General features: G+C 36.9%; 1 protein-coding gene and 1 pseudogene across 1 annotated transcript; both read left to right on the plus strand.

Moving 5' to 3' along the window:
• The first annotated feature begins 8,932 nt into the window (after positions 1–8,932).
• On the plus strand, positions 8,933–9,765 carry LOC149238373 (ricin B-like lectin R40G3 pseudogene; annotated as a pseudogene).
• Positions 9,766–9,784: 19 nt separating this feature from the next.
• Positions 9,785–10,768, plus strand: LOC149238374 (uncharacterized). Its single transcript, XM_089369541.1, has 2 exons — positions 9,785–9,960; positions 10,234–10,768. The coding sequence occupies exons 1-2, from the start codon at positions 9,785–9,787 to the stop codon at positions 10,766–10,768; spliced, it is 711 nt and encodes a 236-aa protein (XP_089225667.1).
• Positions 10,769–16,927: the final 6,159 nt, after the last annotated feature.

The raw sequence follows: 16,927 nt of genomic DNA on the forward strand, positions 1-16,927 counted from the left end.
CAACCATACTTATGGAGGTGACATGTTGTGTATGAATCAAGGCCTCATGTTGTTATTGTTACTTTGGGAAATAAGTTGTACAAGATACCAAAGGTAGCACTACCTACGGCCATCTCTTCGGTTACTTTAAAACAATCGAGTAAGCTCATTTCCAAAACTGGGAGATTTGTTTACTTGATGATATGCCCTCAGGGAAAGAGGAAGACAGTGGCCAGGACCTCCAAATATGGCCCCTCCACACAACAACAACAGATGGACAAGGTCATGGAGGAGTATGAGGACATCTTCACCTCCCCCGTAGGGGTGCCTCTACACTGTCAGGTCAAGCACTTCATCAATCTGACCCTAGGTGCGTCACTTCCCAGTGGACTAATATATCAGTGCTCTGTTATGGAGAATGATGAAATCAAGAGGTATATTAAGGAATTGTTGCAAAAAGGTCACATCCGTCTGAGTTCATCACCTTGTGGGAGACCGATCGTGTTGGTGCAGAATAAGGATGGGACTTGGAGACACTGTATTGACTATCGGGCGTTGAGCAAGATCAATGTCCAGAATAGGTACCCAATCCTACGGATTGATGACCTTCTGGACCAAATGAAGGGGGCAAAATATTTCAGCAAGATCGACTTGAAATCAGGATATCACCAGGTACCAATCAAACCCTCCGATGTGTGGAAGACTGCCTTCAAAGCCAAGGAGGGCATTCTCGAATGGTTGGTTATGCCTTTCGGGTTGACGAATGCTCCTGCAATGTTCATGAGGCTGATGGATGACATCTTGTGGCCATTCACCAACTCATTTGTAATGGTATACTTGGATGACATCCTGATCTTCATCTAGAGTTGGGAAGAGCACCTCCACCACATCCGGCAGGTTCTCCAAACACTGTAGCAACACAAGCTATGTGCCAATTTCGAGAAATCCACTTTCAGCATGACCTAGGTTCAGTATCTGGGATACATTATTGATGAACGGGGGGTGCATGTGGATCTAGCCAAGATCCAAGTCATTCGGGATTGGCCAACTCTAACAACTCTAACAGAGCTCTGCAGCTTTCTGGGTCTTGCCAATTTCTATTACAGGTTTGTGTTGGCATTCTCTCATATCACCTAGCCCTTAACTCAATTCACCAAGGGGGGAGTGAAAGAAAAATTCTTTTGGTTTGAATCTCAATAGAAGGCATTCGCAGAGTTGAAACATCGCCTCTGCTTTGCACTAGTGCTCACATTACCAGACTTGCAACAACCATTTGAGATGGAGACAGATGCCTCTAAATATGCTTTTGGGGCAGTGCATACTCAATAGGGGCATCCAGTGGCATATCACAGTTAGACACTTTCAGACACAGTCCAGAAGTATCCCACTTATGAAAAGGAGATGTATTCCACTTTTTCGGCTTATCGATAATGGAAGAATTAAATTTTTGGGAAGGAAACGATCATCCACATAGACCACTAGCCCCTGCAGTTCATACAGACGCAAGGGAAGTTGTAGAATGATCACCATTAGAAGTGGTCCACATACTTACAACAGTTCCATTTGAATATCAAGTATAATTAACGTAGCAATAATAATGTTGCATATTGCCTCACCTGACCATGATCATGGTGTTAACCACCATGCTCAACTCTTATGGGCACGAGACTTCTAATTTGCCACTTCTCTACAAAAGTGACCCAGAATTTGGCTACACATACCAGATGCTCTTGGAGGGTTAGCAAGTTCCATATTTTAACCTCCAGGATGCCCTATTATGCCACCTAGGACACCTTTGTGTTCCTTCAAGTGAACATGCCAAGATGATTTGGGAAGCACACTACAGTCGGGCCACTAGGCATTTCGAGGTTGAGAAAATGGTGGAAGTACTGCATAAGTATTTCTATTGGCCAAATCTTCGACAGGATGTCAGGAAGTACATCAGATACTACATTGCCTGCACCATTGCCAAACCTACCATCAAGAAGTAAGGCCACTATACTCTGCTACCTACCCCTAGACTACCTTGGGAATCCATCTTCGTGGATTACATGTCGAGCCTTCCTTCTACTGAGCATGGAAATGACTGCATTTTTATGGTCGTCGCAGATTCGCGAAGATGGCCATTATAGTTGCCTGCAAGAAGAATATCATAGTGGAAGCCACTGCTAAACTCTTCTTTGAATGAGTGTGGGTACACTTTGGGATCCCATAGTATATCATCTCAGATCGGGAAAATAGGTTCCTTAGTACATTTTGGTCCACTCTCTGGTCGATGATGGACACTAACCTCACTATGTTATGAAAGCAGCTCACAAAAATATAGAAAATAAAGATAAACACCTTAGAATTCAACCTCTTCGAGGGGGAAACCTCCTTTACATTACATAAATGAACAATTCTTGGATGATACAAATGACTAAACCTCCCTTCTATATATAGGAGTCTAAGGGGTCACAATGTAATCAAGCTGACATAACAATAATAACATAAGGGCACAACAATAACAATAGCGGGTTTCTATGGGGCACAATAATAACAATATGGGGACAATAGGGGCACAATAATAACAATAAGGGCTACAATGACAATAGTAATTGGGGAATCACTAGTATTAGAGGGACCTAACATGCCCCTCTTCTTCCAAAGGTGTTGTCCTTAACACTTGAGTAGTTCTAGATGCTTCTGTATAAAATTATCATCCTCCCATGTGGAATCTTCGGCGAATAAGTTCTTCTACTTGATGAGATACTCTGAAATTGATTAATTTCATAGCTATCAAGTTCTTGTTTCTATGACTGCTTTCAGTTACAATATGATTTTTCCTTCCTCGTCAACTTCTAGCAATATTGTTTGAACTAGGAGCTTGTCACCTATAAGCTTCTTTAAACATGAAACCTAGAAAACTGGGTGCACTCGGGAAGCTGCAGGAAGCTCCAATTTGTATGCCATAGTACCAATCTTTTGCAACACCTTGTACAAACCATAATACTTTTGTGATAATTTATTGTCCTTCTTAGCTTACTTGAGGGATATTTGTTTATATGGTTGTAGCCGTAGGAATACCTAGTCACCTACATCAAAACTTCTTTCATTGCAATGTTGATCTGCTTTTTGTTTCTTTCTATTCTGCGCCAACGTGAGGTTATCCTTTAAGAGTTGGAGAACTTGTTGTTGATGCTTGATGTGTTGTTCCACTGCTTGAACCTTATAATTGTCTCTTAAATATGATGTGATGGATGGTGGATGATATCCATAAAGTGCCATAAATGGGGTCATTTTTGCTGCAGTATGGAAGGAAATGTTATACCACCATTCAGTAAGAGGCAACCATTTGACCCATTTTTGTTGCTCTTCTGAGGATAATCTTTTTTCTAAAAGGTATTTAAGACTATCATGATCCGTCTTTACCTTGAAGTGTCTTCCCATTAGGCAGGGTCGCCATTTCTTAAGTGCATGTAGTATTGCCAACATTTCCTTCTCATAATTATCTTTGCGTAAATACTTTCCTTTGATTGGATGACTTTTGAAAGCAATGGGTCTTTCAACTTGCATTAAAATATCACCAATTCCATTTCTTGAAGCATCACATTCCAAAATAAAGGTTTTTGTGAAGTTTGGCGTAGCTAAGACTGGTGCTTGGCACATTGCCTCTTTAAGATGTTCGAAGGCCTTCGTTGCTTTTGGAGTCCATTAAAATGAATCTTTCTTCAATAATGTTGTTAGAGGCACTGCTATTCTCCCATAATTCCTAACAAACTTGTGATAATACCTTGTCAACCCAACAAATCCTCATAGATGATTTATGGATGTGGGGATTTTCCATTCCTTAATGGTTTTAATTTTGCTAGGGTCTACCTTAACACCTTCATGAGATACAATATGACCCAGATATTCCACCTCTTGTACTCAAAAGGAACATTTTGCGCTTTTTGCATATAATTGTTTCTCCTCCAATAGTTTGAGCACCTTGTCAACATGTTGAACATGATCCTTCCAAGAATTGCTATAGATTAGTATATCATCAAAAAATACTAACACAAATTTTCTAAGGAAGGGTTTGAAAATGGAATGCATCAAACCTTGAAATGTAGAAGGTGCATTAGTAAGGCCAAAAGGCATGACCAAAAATTCATAATGACCATCATGAGTTCTAAATGTTGTTTTTAGAATGTCTTAAGTCTTCATTTTGATTTGATGATATCCTCAACGAAGATCCAACTTGGTGAAGTAAATTGATCCATGCAATTCATCCAATATTTCGTCAATGACAAGAATGGGAAATTTATCTTTAATAGTTTGCTTGTTGAGCTCCCTATAATCTGGACACATGCACCATGATCCATCCTTCTTGTGCAACAATACTACTGGAGCAGAGAAAGAACTTTCACTAGGTTGAATTATACCAGCCTTTAGCATTTATACAACCATATGTTCAATTTAAGATGTTCAAAGGCCTTCGTTGCTTCTGGAGTTCATTAAAATGAATCTTTCTTCAATAATGTTGTTAGAGGCACTACTATTCTCCCATAATTCCTAACAAACATGTGATAATACCTTGTCAACCGAACAAATCCTCATAGATGATTTATGGATGTGGGGATTTTCCATTCGTTAATGGTTTTAATTTTGCTAGGGTCTACCTTAACACCTTCATGAGATACAATATGACCCAGATATTCCACCTCTTGTACTCAGAGAAACATTTTGAGATTTTTGCATATAATTGTTTCTCCTCCAATAGTTTGAGCACCTTGTCAACATGTTGAACATGATCCTTCCAAGAATTGCTATAGATTAGTATATCATCAAAAAATACTAACACAAATTTTCTAAGGAAGGGTTTGAAAATGGAATGCATCAAACATTGAAATGTGGAAGGTGCATTAGTAAGGCCAAAAGGCATGACCAAAGATTCATAATGACCATCATGAGTTCTAAATGTTGTTTTCAGAATGTCTTAATTCTTCATTTTGATTTGATGATATCCTCAACGAAGATCCAACTTGGTGAAGTAAATTGATCCATGCAATTCATCCAATATTTCATCAATGACAGGAATGGGAAATTTATCTTTAATAGTTTGCTTGTTGAGCTCCCTATAATCTGGACACATGCGCCATGATCCATCCTTCTTATGCAACAATACTACTGGAGCAGAGAAAGAACTTTCACTAGGTTGAATTATACCAGCCTTTAGCATTTCTACAACCATATGTTCAATTTAAGATGTTTGAATGCCTTCGTTGCTTCTGGAGTCCATTAAAATGAATCTTTCTTCAATAATGTTGTTAGAGGCACTACTATTCTCCCATAATTCCTAACAAACTTGTGATAATACCTTGTCAACACAAGAAATCCTCATAGATGATTTATGGATGTGGGGATTTTCCATTCCTTAATGGTTTTAATTTTGCTAGGGTCTACCTTAACACCTTCATGAGATACAATATGACCCAGATATTCCACCTCTTGTACTCCAAAGAAACATTTTGAGACTGTTGCATATAATTGTTTCTCCTCCAATAGTTTTAGCACCTTGTCAACATGTTGAACATGATCCTTCCAAGAATTGCTATAGATTATTATATCATCAAAAAATACTAACACAAATTTTCTAAGGAAGGGTTTGAAAATGGAATGCATCAAACCTTGAAATGTAGAAGGTGCATTAGTAAGGCCAAAAGGCATGACCAAAAATTCATAATGACAATCATGAGTTCTAAATGTTGTTTTTAGAATGTCTTAAGTCTTCATTTTGATTTGATGATATCCTCAAGGAAGATCCAACTTGGTGAAGTAAATTGATCCATGCAATTCATCTAATATTTCATCAATGACAGGAATGGGACATTTATCTTTAATAGTTTGCTCGTTGAGCTCCCTATAATCTGGACACATGCGCCATGATCCGTCCTTCTTATGCAACAATACTACTAGAGCAGAGAAAGAACTTTCACTAGGTTGAATTATACCAGCCTTTAGCATTTCTACAACCATATGTTCAATTTCACTCTTTTGGGCATAGGGATATTTGTACGGCCTGATGTTTGGAGGAACGCTTCCTGGAATCAAATGAATAGCATGATCATGATGACGAATAGGTGGGAGGCCTTTGGGAGTCTCAAATACATTGGAATGATTTTCCAAGACTTTTTGGAGATCTACAGAAATAGATGATTTCGACGTGGGAACCTCCAGCGAACATAATTGTGCAATTATGACTCATTGTTCCTTCTTTAGAAGCTTTGTAATACCATTAGAGCTGATTATATTTCCTGGTTTCCCTGCAATACCCCTTAACTCAATTTCCTTTCCTTCCACAGAAAATTTCATGAAAATTTCTTGAAAATTAAAAGCTATTGTACCCAAGGATTGTAGCCATTGGACTCCTAGTACAACATCAGCACCACCCATTGGAATGGAAAGAATTGGGCTATTCAATACATATTCTCCCATTGATAGCTTGATATTATGGAACTTTCAAGAGCAATTTATGGTTCCTCCACTTGAAACCATCACTTGAAACTCTAGTGCTAGATATAGGAAGCAATTCAATTCCTTGGCTATCTTGCAATGAATAAAATTATGGGTAGTTCCTGAATCAATCAACACTATTACCTTTTTCTTCTTGATATGTCCTTCTATCTTGATAGTTTGAGGAGTGGTAATTCCATCCAATGCATTACAAGATATGGTTGGATCCATTTCTTCTTTATCTAGGGTTTGTTCCTAGAGTATATCCTCTTCTTTTGACATTTCTTGTTCATTTTCTTCCTCCTCTTCACAATGTATGTAGAATAATTTCTTCTCAGCACACTTATGACCTTTAGTGTATTTTCTATCACAATTGTAACAAAGCCCTTTTGCTCTTTTTTTCTTCCAATTTTTATGGTGTCAACCTTGTAGGTTGTGAAAGGCTAGGGGCGACAACACTTCCATCTTTATAGTTGTGAGTGGTAGGATTCCTGGTTGCCATAATTTTTCATTCCATTTTTCTTGCTAACCTAAATGCCTTCTGCAATGAATCAAGTTCCCAAAGGCAAACCGCATGTTTGATATTATCATTTGTGTTGGGCTCCAAAAATTTCAAACAAATATCACTCATTACCATACATTTTTCACCTATGCTTCCATTATATCACTCACTATTCACCACCTTGTCACTCCATTTTCCCTACTATTCACCATTAATGGGTCTCATTTATATTTTCCAAATATTGTTTATTTGTAAGAATTTTTGAGAGAAATTCTTGATTAAATATTAGAAAATAATATATTTTACTTTATATATGGAAAGTGGGTTGTTTTTGTGACATGTGTAGGTTCCAAGGAAGCTTCCAAGACACCTTTATGTGGCATGGAAAGATCAAATTCGAATTTGAGAAAATAAATCTCATGGAGAAGATCAAGGACAAAAGGGGGTTATGTGTCTAGATGGTTTAGAAATGTATGGAACTAAAGAGAGATTAGTGGATCATCATTATGAGTTTGTTATCTCATCCCATTGTATAAATAGGAGTACCTCCTCCATTCCAAAGGGAGGACTCTTGGAGCATGTATCCAACTTATGATGGAATAGAATAAAGCTTCATTTTACATAAATTTCCATTATATAGTTTTAGATATAAGTTGTCTTAGTGTAGTAAATGGAATAATTTGTCACTTTGTTCTTAAGATAATTGAGCTCACTCTAAAAGGATGAAAGAAACATTTTATTTCATAATAGATCTTATTTCATTTAATTGCTTAGATGTTTGAGGATTTGTTTGTGATTGATGAATGAGTTTTAAATCTTATCAGCATATGAGGGGATAACCAAGGGTCTAAGTTAGGCTCTCTCTCCATTTGATTTGCATGATAATTGAAATTCATTCTTTTGCTTTTATGTTTCAAGTATTTCATTTCTTATGCTTATGAATGAATCTTAGTTTAGTTTGGATTAGTATATGAGGGGACAATCAAGGGACTAAGTTAGTCTTTCTCTCTATTTGAATCTGAACAATAATTAAAGTTCATTCTCTTGTCTTTATTTCAAGTTTCTGGTTTTATGTAATCAATGATTTCTCTATGATACTGTAGGGAAGGACAACTAGGACCTCCTTAATTAGGAGCCTCTTCCCTTGCATATTATATTGAATCGTAAATAATTTAGTTAGACATAGAGTTAGTTGCCTACTCCTGCATATATTTTGCTGGCACCATCACAAGCTTACGAGTTTCCCTAGTTGATAATTTAATGAAAGCAATTTAAGCAATTAAATTGCCCAACATTTTGGCACCACTGTCGGGGATGGTGCTAAGGGATCAACCATTAGGAATTTAATTCAGTACTAGTATTTTTCTTTAGAAAAACTAACTTGTGAAACTTGGTGACAGCAGGATCTTCACAAAGGAGTTCAAGTTCGAGTTTTCTGATGTTTTAGTATTTAGCTAGTTTTAAATTCAGTTTTTTAAAAAACTCCCCCCCGCATAAATAAAAACAAATCAAGCAATTAGTATGCCCTCTTCCTGCGCTTCATGCGATCAGGAAGATCAGAAAATATATTGATTTAGTTCAAATAAAAATACTCTTGCTGAAAAATTGATATGTGACATGACAATAAAAAAAAATTGAACCAAAAAAAAAAAAAAAATTCATCCTAAAATAAGTTAGATAAAATCTAGTTTTTTTCTTTTGAATTTTAGTTCAAAACCAATAATAAAAATAAATAACAAAAACACAAAAAAATCTTGCTGGAAATTTAATTGAAAATCTGCTTGAAACATCCTCTTGTAGAAATTTGTTCATCGTTCTTAGTGGCTGTCACCAGATCTGCGAACCACCCTCTGCATGATTAAAATAAATTGGTGCTGCCTGAACAAAACGGTCCAACTGTCCAATTCGTTTACCCGAATTGTGGATTTTCTGCGTTCTCTGCTTTTGGCTACTGAAAGGATCGATTGAGAGCCACCCGTAATTAACTTGATGGAATTTCCATCCAGCCACCACTCCCATCACCACCATAATGATCATGAAGAAGAATGCCGTGAACACGAACACCATCATCATGGTTTTCAACCGAGTCTAGAATTTCACCCTACTCCCAGGTAGAAAATCATGCTCACCAACCCCTTTCACAAGGAGAACACTATCGTGCTCATCAGGGATTTGGGCATGTCGTCCACCACGAATCTCATCGTCCACTTCCGAGACCAGAATAAGACACTCCCTCCGATTTGTTCCCGCGACCTAGCTGTGGGATTTCCGAGGGACCGATCGCGCTGCCTGGCTACGGGCCTAGCCGGCCTGGACGCGAGCTCGCTCTGCCGCGAGGACAGGTCGTGAGGGTTTTAACCAAGGCTAATCCCAACTTTTGGCGCGCGATCCGTGATGGCTCTACCGTTTTGGTCCATGCGAATCCCAATGACGAGTCCCAGCAATGGGTGATGGATGAGACATACAGCACCAAAGTGAAGGACGAGGCTAGCTATCCTTCGTTTTCTCTGGTCAATAAGGTAACCGGTCAGGCCCTGAAGCATGGACTTGGAGAAACCCAACCGGTTCTCTTGACGCAATATGAGTCAAACAAATTTGATGAGACTATTCTTTGGACCACGAGTGGTGACATGGGGCAAGGGTTCAGAACAATACGACTGGTTAACAATATTCACTTGAATTTGGATGCTTTTCATGGAGATAAGAAATCAGGAGGAATCAAAGATGGTAACCCTGTAGTCCTTTGGTTGTGGAAGAAAGGAGATAATCAGCTCTGGAAGATAGTACCTTTCTGATTGCTATGGAATACCCGAATTCTACAACTCGATGAGGTTGATTTGGTCGAGCCTGGAACCGACCCTGATTGTGAGAAAGATCAGACTTGCTGCGCAGAATAATCTGAAAAGGATTAATTTGTCACTTAGTTGTGCCCGGATCGATGTTTATTTGCATCTTCTGTTGAATATTGGAGGGCTCTTCATGGGCTTGCTTGTATTGGTTCTGTAATCGGACTCTTAACTGTCCCTGAGTACTCCAAAAATGAGGGTAAGAGTGTCGTGCTATTCCTGGCAGCTGCTGCATTCAAGGGAGCTACTCTGGGACCGCTCATCGATGCATTCATTGATATTAACACCAATATACTGGTGAATGCGGTTGACGAGACCTCTTTGGCCTTCGATTGCTTTTCGGCAGTGGCAATCACAGCCAGGAGACTGGAATACCTATTTTTGGGAAGATTAATGGGCTCCGGAATCAACATATTGATGTGGCAGCAGTTTGCATCTTCGATCTTTGGTTACCGTGCATGGAGTACTGAGCGCCATTATCAAGTGCGAGGAGCTTCCCGTGGAACTCTGCGCCTTCTCTGTCTCATCGTCTGGTAATAGATGTGTGCTCGAGAAGGATGTAATGAATGACGGAACCTTGCAATATCAATGCCAGTCATCGGTTGTGATGGTGGAGAAAATGGTGGGATGGATCGAAAGCGAGGAGTGCATAAGTGCGTGCGGCTTGGAACGGATGGCTGTGGGAATTTCCACCGATTCTCTACACGAACCGGAATTTAGTACCAAGTTTTGTTCTTCCAAGTGCCGCGGCAATTGCCCCAACATCGTCAATCTATATGTCAATCTCGCTGCAGGAGAAGGAATATCTCTATCGAGTATGTGTGAATTTGAGGAAAGAAAATCTCGCAATCTGATCAAGAAAACGGAGTCAAGTTTGTCAAAATCAAAGTCAAGCACCCATTCCAAATCGTCTAGATCCTTGGATCCAAAGGCAACCACAAAACTGAGTCGGAAGTTGCTATAATTTCACTCTCATCCATAGGTACATCGATGAAAAAACCTCCATATCCCTTCAATCCTGCTAGTTCACGAGTTATGCGTCTTGTTTTTTGTTTACGTTTGTTTGGATTTATTTTGATTTGGATTTATTTTTGTTACATATTGTTATATATTTAATTTTAAATTGTTTTGATTTAGTTACACATTTTTAGTAATGTTTCTTACGTTGTTACAATATATTAATTATATTAATATAATTGTAATGTGTTATTAATTGTTATATTTTTTTTAATTGTAATATGTTGTATGAGTTTGTTATTTAATGTTTATAATGTTATTTACGTAAGTTTGTTAATTATAATATTTGTTGTATATATATTTGTTAAGTTATTTAATTGTTATTAAATAATTGTTATGATGTTAGGATATATATTAATGTATGATTGTATTAATAAATTGTTTTATAATGTTAGGTTAGAATTGTTATTGTTATGTTAGGGTTGTTATTATTTAAAAAAGAAAAATGTTATGTGTTTTGAGACAATTATTGTTTAGAAAGATTTAAAGGGTGAACATTGGTAGGTGAAGGATATTGGCATTTTTATAAAACAACACTTTGATGGTAGAATCATGAGAATTACAAAAATTGGATGAAACTGCAAGAGTTGGTATAAGTACAAAAATTAAAAAAATAAAAAATAAAAAAATTCCACAAAATTCACGCAGGTTTGAAAATAAATAATGGAACATTTGGAAGAATAATGTAAAAGAATATTTGGTGGATTATTTAAATGCTGATTAACTTGCTTAGAGGTGGCAATTTTATATTGTTGTATGCTTTTATAACGTACTAATCTGCAGGACACAACAACTCTATAGTGCCAAACTTTTCGCTATGCACAAAAGTTAGCTGACAAAAACAGGGAGTATTACTGTTCATGGTTAATTTTAAGAATGGGTTGCTTTTAATATCATGATTAAGTCAATTTCAACACATTGATTGTCCTTAATTTGTATTATTTGGTATGAAATTTTTGCGTAAGAATAATGAAGAAACTGGCCATTTCTTCTAGAGCACACTTATGTTTTCTTTGTACCAAGTTTTTTTTACAGGTTACAGGATAATCAAGTGATCAGAAGGAGATTACATTGTGACGACAATTGGTCTTCCAAAGACTAAATTCATGAAAAATTCTAAAGACAAATCCAGCTCTACAACCACTCCTTTGCAACTCCCTTATTGCAAAAGATTTTGAATTCCACCAATTGTCAAACCATAAAGTGTGACCTTTCCATATCCATTTTTCACAGCAAGAGTTCTTATTCATACACCATGCATTTCCTTACATCCATTGTTTACAAGCTTATTGTCATTTTCCATGTCATTACGATTCCCCTTCATTTCCGAAAATAAAACCATGCTTCTATGGATATCATTGAGTCAAAGTCCTAGAGTCTAAGTATCTTTGTAAAAAAACACCTAGAGGCTTGCATGCCTTAATGGAAAGTACTCTTGCCAATGAACAATGGGAGTACATTAATATCCCTTGTTCGTTGGATCTTGTAGGTGACTCGACCATGACAAATTTATTCGTACCTACAAAGATGTGTTAGGCATCCTGACTCCCATTGGAATCAATGGTGGGAGCTCTTGTGTTGGCTAGGGGCATTCATTAACGGCCACTAAGTCAATAACTTCTTGCTATGTTCGACATCGACACATTTAATCACATAGTAAGATTTGTGCCATCAAGCATTGAAGACTTGAAGACCCATATTTTGTAGCAGATGAAGCCAATTTCCTTTCATTATTTCTTAGTTTGTCATCACTTGAGGACAAGTCAATAAATAAAGCTGGGGGGGAATGTAACTTATATATATTTTGTATACCTTCCAAGCCTTATATATTTTCAGCCATATTCAACAGACTCATCAGATTCATCATCCAGCAGCAGAGGATCCAGCAGCAGATATGACTTTCAGCCATGTTCAGCAGATTCCTTAGATTCATCATCTAGTAGCAGAGGATCCAACAGCCGATACGACAATACAGATCCATCTTTCATCCACAACTTGAAGAAGAAGCTTCAGATAAGGATTGTGGCAGTTGAACATGCATGATTCATCCACTTCCTTAGGTAAGTAAGGTATGATGTTTTCTAACCTTTAATCTTGAAATTCTTTTTAGATGCTAAAATGATGATATTTGGAAAATATTCCACTATTTCACTATTTCCTTTCTCATTAAAAATTGCCAAAAACCATCAGTTGGGGAGGCGGGAATTTCACACTTCATTTTTTTTCCTCATTCATATTACATATTAACCCACATAGTCTTCCCACAATAAAAACTACTAAAAATGATGAGCATATGATTGATCTCAACATAGTAAATAATGATTGTAAACACAAGAACCAATCATTAAAAAGAGATCTCAACAAAGTAAATAATGATTGTAACACAAGAACCAATCATTAAAATATGTAAATGCTTTGCAAACAAATAAAAGTTATCCAAAGATGTGCAAAGTTAAAAGGAAGTCCATGATTGAAATATGTTTGTTACACAAGAACCAAACATCTTGTAAAAGGAAGCTCATTTAAGAATCAAATCAAATAAGTCATTGTAGTAGCTTGCATGAGGACATGCAAGAGCTTCAGTTGGGGAGTATGTTGGGCTCCAAAAATGTCCTACAAATATCACTCATTACCATACATTTTTCACCTATGCTTCCATTATATCACTCACTATTCACCACCTTGTCACTCCATTTTCCCTACTATTCACCATTAATGGATCTCATTTATATTTTCCAAATATTGTTTATTTTTAAGCATTTTTGAGATAAATTCTTGATTAAATATTAGAAAATAATATATTTTACTTTATATATGGAAAGTGGGTTGTTTTTGTGACATGTGTAGGTTCCAAGGAAGCTTCCAAGACACCTTTATGTGGCATTGAAGGATCAAATTCGAATTTGAGAAGATAAATCTCATGGAGAAGATCAAGGACAAAAGGGGGTTATGTGTCTAGATGGTTGAGAAATGTATGAAACTAAAGAGAGATTAGTGGATCATCATTATGAGTTTGTTATCTCATCCCATTATATAAATAGGAGTACCTCCTCCATTCCAAAGTGAGGACTCTTGGAGCATGTATCCAACTTATGATGGAATAGAATAAAGCTTCATTTCACATAAATTTCCATTATATAGTTTTAGATATAAGTTGTCTTAGTGTAGTAAATGGAATAATTTGTCACTTTGTTCTTAAGAGAATTGAGCTCACTCTAAAAGGATGAAAGAAACATTTTATTTCATAATAGATCTTATTTCATTTAATTGCTTAGATGTTTGAGGATTTGTTTGTGATTGATGAATGAGTTTTAAATCTTATCAGCATATGAGGGGATAACCAAGGGTCTAAGTTAGGCTCTCTCTCCATTTGATTTGCATGATAATTGAAATTCATTCTATTGCTTTTATGTTTCAAGTATTTCATTTCTTATGCTTATGAATGAATCTTAGTTTAGTTTGGATTAGTATATGAGGGGACAATCAAGGGACTAAGTTAGTCTTTCTCTCTATTTGAATCTGAACAATAATTAAAGTTCATTCTCTTGTCTTTATTTCAAGTTTCTGGTTTTATGTAATCAATGATTTCTCTATGATACTGTAGGGAAGGACAACCAGGACCTCCTTAATTAGGAGCCTCTTCCCTTGCATATTATATTGAATCGTAAATAATTCAGTTAGACATAGAGTTAGTTGCCTACTCCTGCATATATTTTGCTGGCACCATCACAAGCTTACGAGTTTCCCTGGTTGATAATTTAATGAAAGCAATTTAAGCAATTAAATTTCCCAAAACTTTGAAGTCCCTATAAGCACATCAATCCTATGCTCCTCTGGAATATATTTTACCCTTATGTTCAATTTTTGGAAGTCCTCAATGTGCTCCATCATTGGACCCTTTTGTTTGAGATTTATCAATTGGCTAAAAAAGGTGCTGGTTTTTGTATCCTCATAATGTGCTATCATTTCTTCCGTAAAAATTGCCCAGGTGACATTTTTTTTATGATAGCAAAGCCATCAATACCATACAAACTAATTTGGTTCCAAATATAAGGTTGCAATATGTACCTTTTGTGTGTTTTGCACATTATGGAGATCGAAATATTGCTCCATCTATACTATCCATGTTCCGGGATCCTTGCCATCAAACATCCTCATATCAATTTTTGGAACATGGTGGGTCGTCAATCCAATATTAGAGTCTATGAAATCATGATTAACATTTCTTTTGTTCTCATCATGAGTTTTCTTTACTACCCTTTCACCATTAGTAACAATTTCTTGTAGCAACCTATTCAAATGTATCTTCAATTCTTCCATCTAAGCATCCATGTCATTCATCTTTGCATCCATGCCATTCATATTAGCTTCCATGCCATCCACCTTAGCTTCTATGCCATCCATCTTAGCTTTCATGCCATTCATATTAGCTTCCACAGCGTTCATCTTGGCTTTAGTTACCTTTTGTGAGAGTGAAATTTGTTGTACTTGGTCTTGTAATTTTGATATATCATGTTGCATTTCTTCATGTTCTTCACGAGTCATGCTCGAGATTTCAGTTTGCTTACTATGTGTTTCAATTTTCTTTCTTCAAGGAATAAATTAATGCTAATAATTCTTCACTATTGTTTTTGAATTCCTTCAAACTAATTTTTCAAACCAATCCTTTGCAAAATTTTAAAAAAATTGCACACCTTTTTTTTCACTTTGTAAGAGCTCGATATTGAATCTATTGTATCTTTGTAACTATGGATCTCGAATATCAGAAATCACATCCTGTGGTATCCCTTTGAGTCCTCTTTCTAACCCCACAAGTCTGATCAAGATTGTATTCTCCAAGGAAGAGTTATGCCAAATCTCCCACTGTGACCTGATTATAGACTAGTTCAGTAGATCAAACTTGTACGAAGTGCCACGTGTCACTGTTTCGACCTTAGTACATGAAACTGATATACAGAAAACTACAAGCTATCCTCTTTCTGAAACTTCTTATGAAATTTAAATATGATGCTCAGAACAAAAGTTGTAATAATTTTCCCCAGGTCACCTGCTTGGAATGTAATTCAGGAGTCTGAAAAAACCCTAACTTCCTTAGATCAAATCTCTGAAACTATAGTGATACAAGCTCGAAAAGTTGGACCCAAAGTTAAGAATGATTTTGGCTCAAATGGGTTTTTTTTTAGCTTTTGAAATGCCATAGAAAACAAGTTATAGTGAAAATTCCACGATGACCTATTTGGAGCAGCGAAACCATAGAATCCAAAGCTCCGATACCAAATATTAAGAAACTAGCTCACAAAAATATAGAAAAGAAGGATAAACACCTTAGAATTCAGACTCTTCAAGGGGGAAACCTCCTTTACATTACACAAATCAACAATTCTTGGAAGATATAAATGAATAAACCTCCCTTCTATACATAGGAGTCTAAGGGGTCACATTATAATCAAGTCGACATAACAGTAATAACATAAGGGCACAACAATAACAAAGTGGTTTTCTATGGGGCACACTAATAGCAATATGGGGAAAATAGGGGCACAACAATAACAATAAGGGCTACAATGAAAATAGTAATGGGGGAATCACTAGTATTATAGGGACATAACACACTAAATCCAGAACTTTCCATCCCCAAACTGATGGCCAGATAGAGGTCATCAACAAGATGATTGTACACATTCTGCGCATGTACAACTCAAAGCATCCACGCACATGGGATGAAAGCCTCCCCTATGTCCATCATAGCTATAATTGGGCTCTCCACACCTCAACTGGCGACAACCCTTTTCAGGTGGGCTTAGGATTCCAGCCACTATGTCCCATTCATGTGGCCATGCCATTTGCCACAACTCAGGAAGATTTAGCTCATGTCCAGTCCGAAACCGATAAGGAAAACAACCTCATTGAGCACATCCAACATATCTTCCAGTAGGTCCATGGAATTCTAGAGAAATCAAATGCCAAGTACAAGCAGCGACATGATCAACATTGGGTGCCACACAAGTTTCAGGTGGGCAACAATGTTTGGTTGAATTTGCAAAAGGAATGCCATAACAGAGCCTATCTAAAACTCAAACCACTCCGATATTTTCCTTACACGATT

Source organism: Pinus tabuliformis, chromosome 8 (assembly GCF_031772625.1).
Source record: "Pinus tabuliformis cultivar Carrire ecotype Pingquan chromosome 8, CPIR1, whole genome shotgun sequence".
NCBI lineage: Eukaryota > Viridiplantae > Streptophyta > Pinopsida > Pinales > Pinaceae > Pinus > Pinus tabuliformis.